The following is an 8,795-nucleotide window of genomic DNA, read 5'->3' on the forward strand; positions in this document are numbered from 1 at the left end:
GGGTACATCCACAGCTTCTTCGGCTGCCGCGAGTGCGCCGCCCACTTTGAGAGCATGGCGCAGGAGAGCCTGGCGCAGGTCGACACCCTCTCCACCGCCGTGCTCTGGCTCTGGTCGCGCCACAACCGCGTCAACAACCGGCTGGCAGGTGGGTGGCGGCCCACACACACACACACACACACACCGTGGTGGCCCGGGTTCGAGAAGTCTCTCCTTGTCTCCTACTGAAAACACATTGGAGGAGGAGTTCCTAGACGCCCAGGTCCCCCTAGGGAATGCACCTCTTAGGTGTCACCATACTTCTACCTGTCCCCTGTCCCTGTCCCCTGTCCCTGTCCCCCCCCCAGTCAATCCCAGCCCCCGGGCCCCTGCCTGACGCCGAACTCTAAGTGATTTGGGGGGTGTGTTCCTCCGCAGGGTGTTAAATCCCTTTAATACGGGGACTGTTAGTACTGTACAGTCACGCTCCGGTCAGACACCAGCTGGCGTCCCTCCCTCTCCCCCTGCGCCTGCTTCCCTCCTCCTCTCTTTCCCCTGTCTCTCCTCCTCTCTTTCCCCTGTCTCTCCTCGTCTCTTTCCCCTGTCTCTCCTCTCTTTCCCCTGTCTCTCCTCTCTTTCCCCTGTCTCTCCTCCTCTTTTTCCCCTGTCTCTCCTCCTCTCTTTCCCCTGTCTCTCCTCCTCTCTTTCCCCTGTCTCTCCTCCTCTCTTTCCCCTGTCTCTCCTCCTCTCTTTCCCCTGTCTCTCCTCGTCTCTTTCCCCTGTCTCTCCTCCTCTCTTTCCCCTGTCTCTCCTCGTCTCTTTCCCCTGTCTCTCCTCGTCTCTTTCCCCTGTCTCTCCTCCTCTCTTTCCCCTGTCTCTCCTCCTCTCTTTCCCCTGTCTCTCCTCCTCTCTTTCCCCTGTCTCTCCTCCTCTCTTTCCACTGTCTCTCCTCCTCTCTTTCCCCTGTCTCTCCTCGTCTCTTTCCCCTGTCTCTCCTCGTCTCTTTCCCCTGTCTCTCCTCCTCTCTTTCCCCTGTCTCTCCTCCTCTCTTTCCCCTGTCTCTCCTCCTCTCTTTCCCCTGTCTCTCCTCCTCTCTTTCCCCTGTCTCTCCTCGTCTCTTTCCCCTGTCTCTCCTCCTCTCTTTCCCCTGCCTCTCCTCCTCTCTTTCCACTGTCTCTCTTTCTCTCTTTCCCCTGTCTCTCCTCCTCTCTTTCCCCTGTCTCTCCTCCTCTCTTTCCACTGTCTCTCCTCCTCTCTTTCCACTGTCTCTCCTCCTCTCTTTCCCCTGTCTCTCCTCGTCTCTTTCCCCTGTCTCTCCTCTCTTTCCCCTGTCTCTCCTCCTCTCTTTCCCCTGTCTCTCCTCGTCTCTTTCCCCTGTCTCTCCTCCTCTCTTTCCCCTGTCTCTCCTCCTCTCTTTCCCCTGTCTCTCCTCCTCTCTTTCCCCTGTCTCTCCTCCTCTCTTTCCCCTGTCTCTCCTCGTCTCTTTCCCCTGTCTCTCCTCCTCTCTTTCCCCTGTCTCTCCTAGTCTCTTTCCCCTGTCTCTCCTCCTCTCTTTCCCCTGTCTCTCCTCCTCTCTTTCCCCTGTCTCTCCTCCTCTCTTTCCCCTGTCTCTCCTCGTCTCTTTCCCCTGTCTCTCTTTCTCTGTTTCCCCTGTCTCTCCTCCTCTCTTTCCCCTGTCTCTCCTCCTCTCTTTCCCCTGTCTCTTCTCATCTCTTTCCCCTGTCTCTCCTCCTCTCTTTCCCCTGTCTCTCCTCGTCCGCTCCATCTGTCCCCTGCTCTCAAGGATGTCTTCCTTCCAGCCCAACCCAACCCAACCCTGCCCAGTTCAGTCCAGTCCAGCCCCATTGAGTAAGGTCCAGTCCAGTCCAGTCCAGTCCAGTCCAGCCCAGCCCAGCCCAGTCCAGCCCAGCCCAGTCCAGTCCAGTCCAGCCCAGCCCAGCCCAGCCCAGCCCAGCCCAGCCCAGTCCAGTCCAGTCCAGCTCCATTAAGTCCGGTCCAGCCTAGTCCAGTCCAGCCCAGCCTAGCCCAGTCCAGTCCAGTCCAGTCCAGTCCAGTCCAGTCCAGTCCAGTCCAGTCCAGTCCAGTCCAGCCCAGCCTAGCCAAGCCAAGCCAAGCCTAGCCTAGCCCAGCCCAGCCCAGTCCATCCCAGTCCAGCCCAGCCCAGCCCAGCCCAGTCCAGCCCAGTCCAGAACAGACTTGAGAGGTCAGCCGTCTGGGACAGCAGGAAATAGAGAACCGATTCAGCTCAGATGTATTTTTTTGTTTTCTCTGTCACTTTTGAGAAGTGATTTTGTGCCGGTGTCTGATATAAATGTGGTGAGTAAAGTGAGGCTCGCCGTCCAAACTCCAAACAGAATTTATTCATTACTTCAAAGTTTAAAAACTAGGAAAGGATTTATTAAAACATTTCCACTTAGCTACGTTTCATCCTTTGTGTACCTGCCCCCCTCCCCCCATGCTAATAAGGCTTTATTAGACACATGGCTCCATTAACATGCATATTAACACCTCACTTTGTTCAATCACTTTGTTGTGTTTCCTCCTCAACACCCCCTTTTGAATCTCAGGGAGTCCTCAATTGAAGGGCCAGAGTGTGTGTGTGTGTGTGTGTGTGTGTGTGTGTGTGTGTGTGTGTGTGTGTGTGTGTGTGTGTGTGTGTGTGTGTGTGTGTGTGTGTGTGTGTGTGTGCGTGTGTGTGCCCTCCACCCTCCTGGGACTCCCACTGCCCCCTCCCCCAGTCCCTAGACACCTCCCCCCTATTAGTCCTCTCTCCCTCACACTCTTTCTCTCCGTCCATCCCTCCCTTTCTCCCTCCCTCTCTCTCTCTCTCTCTCTCTGTCCCGGGGGAGTCATATCCTCGTCTTGACAAGTGACATGGCAACAGTCTCCCAGGGACCCCCCCCCCCTCCCCACACACACACACACACACACACACACACACACACCACCCGACTCCCCCAGCCTCAATTCCCAAGATACCCCTTGAGACAGCAGGTGGCACACGCCACCACGTCACTAGCATCACGCCACACACACACACACTCCTCCTCTCTCCTCTCCTCTCTTCCTCCCCTCTCCTTGCGAGGATGGGCCAGTTGTGGTGTGGGGATGGGGGTTCTGAGTGTTTGGGGTGGGGTAAGGTCTTCATAGGGTGGGCTTGGGGCGGATCGGGGAGGGGGGGGGGTGTTAGTAGCAATGAGTAGCAGTATCACCCCCCATCCTGAACCCTCACGCCTTCACATCCCAGTCTTCCCCAGGGGAAACATACGCCCCCCCCCCCCCCCCCCCGTCCTCTCTCTCATCCCTCCCTGTCCTGCCCTAAAGTGGATCTCTTTAGTGCCCCCCCCCCCCCCCACACACCCTCTTTAGCGACTCCCTGTCCTCCTTCCTTTCAGGGGCGGCCATGCGTGAAGCGGGACCTGTTTGTAAAGCAGCCGGCGCAATTAATTTAGCCAGCAACAAAAGAGGCCCCAGAGGCCCGTATAGGCCAGCCCTGGCGCTAGCCTAGCCTAGCCTAGCCTGTAGCGTTAGCGTTAGCAGCAGCCGGTCTGCCCTGTTGACACCAGTCAACAGGCGGGGGGATCTGGGATAGAGACGCACACGGCCTCAGACTACAGGCTGCTTCTGTTTGGGGTTCATCTCCTCAGATGGTTCTAGATACTTCAGACAGCTTTCCAGTCCAAAATCCTACCATCGTTTTTATTTTATTTTTATTTTGGGGGGGATTACAAGTCTAGAATAATGTAATCAATGCAGAAGGGTCATAACACCAGGGCTAGTGTTCGCTCCTGTAAGGTGAGTTAACACTGTAGCTCAGAGCTCCTTCTTCTGCACAGGGATCTCTCTGTGTAATAACCTCCCACTCAGCATAAAACTAGCAGCATCTAGAGGTGTTTTTAGAGATAGGGTTTGTGACTATGGGATAAGATCTGGATAGTCTTAGGAGTGGCAGATTTTGAGAGTAGTTTTTAAAAATGTATTCTATCGAATAAAAGCTTTTTAGGACCATAGATTGTGATTGGAATATATTTCTGGCCTGGATTTACAGTAGGACATAAATAGTTTATTTGGTGTTTTTATTCATGTTTATATGTTAAATGTGTCTTTTGTCTGTCCTGTTTTACATAACAAATTACATCAGGGACCATATTTGAAACAAATGTTCGCACATGTTTATCCCTTGGATACTGTTCTTGTCTTTTAGATAGCCAATAAAGTAAATCAATCAATCAATCAATCAAGCCATTACTCAACCAATCAATCAATCAATCAATCAATCAATCAATCAATCAATGTAATGTAATACAATACAGCCTACGCACAAGAATATAAGCGTTTGGTCTGACTTCTAAACGCCCTATCCAGATACCTGTGCAGAGTCGGTCCTCTAGGTACTGTATGTACAGTATACAGTCTTAACAGCCCACATACACGGCTGCTGCCTTTCTACATCCCCCTAGCCGCTCAGTGCTGAAGGGGCCCGTATGACATGCTGAACAATACATATTTATGCTTGATGAATATGTATGCACCGCCATGACATCTCCCCGACAGAGCATTGTAGCAATATCAATATGGCTGCTGCTATAGCTAAAGTCACCTCTGACTTGAAGGAGAGCAGGCTGATTAGAATATTTGTGTGTGTGTGTGTGTGTTTGTGTGTGTGTGTGTGCGCGCGCGTGTGTGGGGGGTTGTTGGGTGGGGGGGGGGGGGGGTTCGAAAGCTGTCACACAGTGCTGAAATGTATAAAAGGCCCTCCAATCCCAGCAGCACACAGTAAAATTGATGTATCCCTTATGTAAAGTGCTGTATGCAGAGTACATACACACATGCATATGACTGAGATTAATCTGAGACGGGAGAGAGGGATGGGGGAGGAGGAGGAGGGGAGGAGGAGGAGGAGGAGGGAGGATGTAAATTGACAGAGCTGTAAAGTGACAGTCCGGGCGTCAGCTCTGCCTCTCCTCTCCTCTCCACTCCCGCACAGACGCCTGTCGACCAGCACAAGCAATTTATTAGCAGATGCCGCCTCCGTGTCTGTGTGTGTGCGTGCATGTGTGTGTGTGTGTATGTGTGTGTGTGTGGCGAGGAGGTGTGTGTCAGAGGGGCGTCGCTCAGAAAAGAAAACATGTAAAGCAAAAAAATTGCAATTCATTAGAAGGAGAGCCCCCCCATGGAGCTGTCTGGTCTCATATTCAATTTGGAGATTGGCCTGTCTTCACGGGGGTGTGGACGGCCAGGACGGGGGGTCTGGGGGTCCACACGAGGGCTGGACAGTGTGTGTTTGTGTGTGTGTGTGTGTGTGTGTGTGTGGCTGTCCTCTTCAAACACATCTATTATCTCACCACTCCTCCCACAGGGACGTCCCAGTAGCCCATTGATCATTGTTAGATCCTGTCACATACACACGCTCTCACACGCGTGCGCGCACACACCAGCTCGTCACACACACACACACACGCTCTCACACGCGTGCGCGCACACACACCAGCTCGTCACACACACACACACACACACACACACGCGCACGGAAACAGTTACACACGCGCACACACACTCAGCGACTGACACACACAAACATACAGTTGAACTGATACGATTCTATACAACACTACTTACTGTATACTATACTATACTATACTATACTATACTGTACTATACTATACTATACTATACTATACTATACTATACTACACTACACTATACTATACTGTACTATACTATACTATACTGTACTGTACTATACTATACTATACTATACTATACTATACTATACTGTACTACACTATACTACACTACACTACACTACACTACAGTACACTATACTATACTACACTATACTATACTATACTATACTACACTACACTACACTACACTACACTATACTATACTATACTACACTATACTATACTACACTATACTATACTATACTATACTACACTACACTACACTACACTACACTACACTACACTACACTATACTATACTATACTATACTATACTATACTACACTACACTATACTATACTACACTACACTACACTACACTACACTACACTATACTATACTATACTATACTATACTATACTATACTACTCCCATCCTGACTCTGAGCCTCCCCCCAGGTGCTCTGAGCGAGGACCCCCACTTCCCCAAGATCCAGTGGCCGTCTCCAGAGCAGTGTCCCAAGTGTCACGGGCTGAGCCGCAGCGGGGACCACAACTGGAGACAGGGGGAGGTACTGGCTTTCCTGCTGTCCTACTTCTCCGCCGACCGCCTCCTCCCCGACCACCTGGAGGAGGAGAGCCTGCTGCTGGCCCGGCACCAGGAGCGTCAGGAGGAGCAGGCGCGCAAACGGGAGCAGGAGGTGCGGAGGGGGGCGGAGAGGAAGGCCAGGGAGGCCCAGGTCGCCGTCACCCCTCCCCGGCCCCCGGCGCCGGAGGAGGAGGAAGAGGAGGAGGAGGAGGAGGTGGGAGAGCAGGAGGAGCCAGCAGCAGCGGCTGAGGAGGAGGAAATGGTGGATGGGGGCGTCGGAGGTGCAGGGCAGCGGACGGCGGAGCCCCCTCCCTGGGGGAAGCCGGAGGCGGAGAGGCAGAAGGAGGAGGAGGGGGGGGGGTCCCGGCGGCGGCGCCGTGCCCAGGGCCGGGCCAGCATGGTGGGGCTGCGGCTGAAGGAGACCCAGGAGGACATCGTGGACCTGGACTCCTTCGTCAACCAGCACTACAAGGCCAAGGCCCTCCGCGCCGCCGCCGTCGTCTCCGGGCGCGTCAAACGCCGCAGCCTCCAGCGGAAGGAGGAGTGGATCCAGGAGGCCGGCCGAGGGGCGGAGCCGGGTCCGCTGGGGGCGGAGTCCGATGACTTGGAGGGGGTAGGGCAGCGGAAGAGGCTGCAGAAGCGCGGGCTGACGGGTCAGTACGGGGGCTCGGACCAGGAAGGGGCGGAGGCCGCGCTGCAGCTCTACCCCCGGGCCCCCAGGGGGCGCTGGAGGTCCGTGCTGAACGCCGGCTTCTCGGGACTGGACATCAGCCTCTGTGTCGTCCTCTACCTGCTGTCCGCCATGTGCCTGCTGGGCATGTACCTCTACTTTAAGATGTGCCTGAGATTCAGGCGAAGTAAAGTGGCGCAGCCCTGAGGTACAGCACAGGTGGCAGTTGGCGGTTGGCTGGTTGGTGGTTTGGCCCTGGCTCACTAGCCCGGGTTGGGTTTGGCGTTCGTTCCGTTTCAGTCCGACCCTCTCAGGGTTCAAGGTTTGAAACCCCCATTGTAAATCGTAAAGCTCTTCTCAATCTGAATTCCCAATTTAAGGTTAGAAGATAAATGAAATGTTGCTGATACTCTTTGCTGATACTTTTTTGGAGGGAGTGGGGGACTAGTTATCATGATTGGCAGCCTATCCCTGGGTTGAGTTGAAATGGTACTGACCCAAACTCCCCTGCTCAGCTTCCCCTAGTCCTGCCCTCTGGGAAGTGGACACTGTGATGCTGCGGTCAGCCAGGGCTGCACGCCACACAACACACCCAACCCCTAATGCCCCCTCTCAACCCCTAATGCCCCCTCTCGCCAATTGGCTTGGGTTCAGGACCATGTGATTAATGACAATTAATTTGCTTTCGGGCCTTTTTTGACCACTTACGAAGGATGAATGATGATGGTTTAACTGAGTAGAGTTCTTATGATTTGGAGTGAATACAACTGATTGTCTCTGGTATTTATTTTGATCCTTATGGCTTACATAGCGCTGTGTGATAGTCATTTATATGGAAGAAAATCACTGTGTATGATATTATAAATGAATGGTTCTCGTAGAGTAGATTTGTAAAGTGTAAATTCAGTTAGAGAATGACTGCTGTCCCCTTAGTCTATCTCTGGCACTGCTCATCAATCCAAGAGCAGTGCTCTGTCGCCAACTGTTTAATCTGTTTTTATCTGTTTATTATTTAAGATAGAGATCTGCCCCCCAAAAAACACGGTGATTCTGCCATGGCGTGCCTTCAATTACTATCTGGATTAACTACGCCTCAACTCGACAAGTGGATATCCTGGTTCGTTGATTAGATCAGGGTGTTTCCGAATGTGGAGCATTCATAGAGCTTGCTGAGCTAACTCATGACACAGTGCGTGTGCGTGTTTGTGCGCTGAGAGCCACGCGGTGATCTCATTGGCTGGGGAGCTCTGTGAATGCCCAGAAGTATCCTTGGTGAAGTGTCGTAGAGCGGTGCTGGACCACACAGGATTGGGCGGTTGTCCGTTTAAACAAAGCTTACCCACCTCACGCATCTCAAGACACTGGTTCTCGCTTTCACTCATTCTCATCTCAATCAGTAAAATTATTTTTGCTAAGACTTCTCGTTCCTGTCTCCATTGTTCAGTGAACTTCGACTGGGGTTCATTTCAATTCAGTGGTGGTTTTAACTGCATTACTTTGATACCTGCTGCCAGCCAAACAGCGTGCAAACCAAGACCATGACCTAGACCATGGGTTCCCAAACTGTGAGGCGGGCCTCCCCTGGGGGGCCCCAAAGAAATTCAGGGGAGGCGTGGACCGATGGTTAGGGAAAAAAAAGAAGGAAAAACATGTTTTTTATTTTTTTAAATGTCTATGGTTTTTATGAATGAAATGTGATTTTAAAGGTCAGAAGATCGAAATAAATAATGGGAGAGATGTATCATACATTTGTGGGTAGTGCAGAGAGAGCCTCCCCCCGCAGGCATGAATGTATTGTGCGAAAACGTCATAACGTTAACTAGCAACATGTGCCACCGAGCTAATTTAGCTGTGTAACGTTATGGGCTAGCTAACGCTGCCTTGCACAATGGA

General features: G+C 52.4%; 1 protein-coding gene across 1 annotated transcript in view; it reads left to right on the plus strand.

Moving 5' to 3' along the window:
* The window catches only part of qsox1 (quiescin Q6 sulfhydryl oxidase 1), a 28,089-nt gene extending 19,770 nt beyond the window's left edge, over positions 1 to 8,319 (plus strand). The window contains exons 11-12 of the mRNA XM_084436417.1: positions 1 to 148; positions 6,103 to 8,319. The exon at positions 1 to 148 is cut by the window's left edge and continues 29 nt beyond it. Coding sequence (XP_084292543.1) covers positions 1 to 148; positions 6,103 to 7,109 — 1,155 coding nt within the window. The 3' untranslated portion in view covers positions 7,110 to 8,319. The remainder of the gene's footprint in view (positions 149 to 6,102) is intronic.
* Positions 8,320 to 8,795: the final 476 nt, after the last annotated feature.

The sequence above is a fragment of the Borostomias antarcticus genome (genome assembly GCF_949987555.1).
Source record: "Borostomias antarcticus genome assembly, chromosome: 3".
Classification (NCBI taxonomy): Eukaryota; Metazoa; Chordata; class Actinopteri; order Stomiiformes; family Stomiidae; genus Borostomias; species Borostomias antarcticus.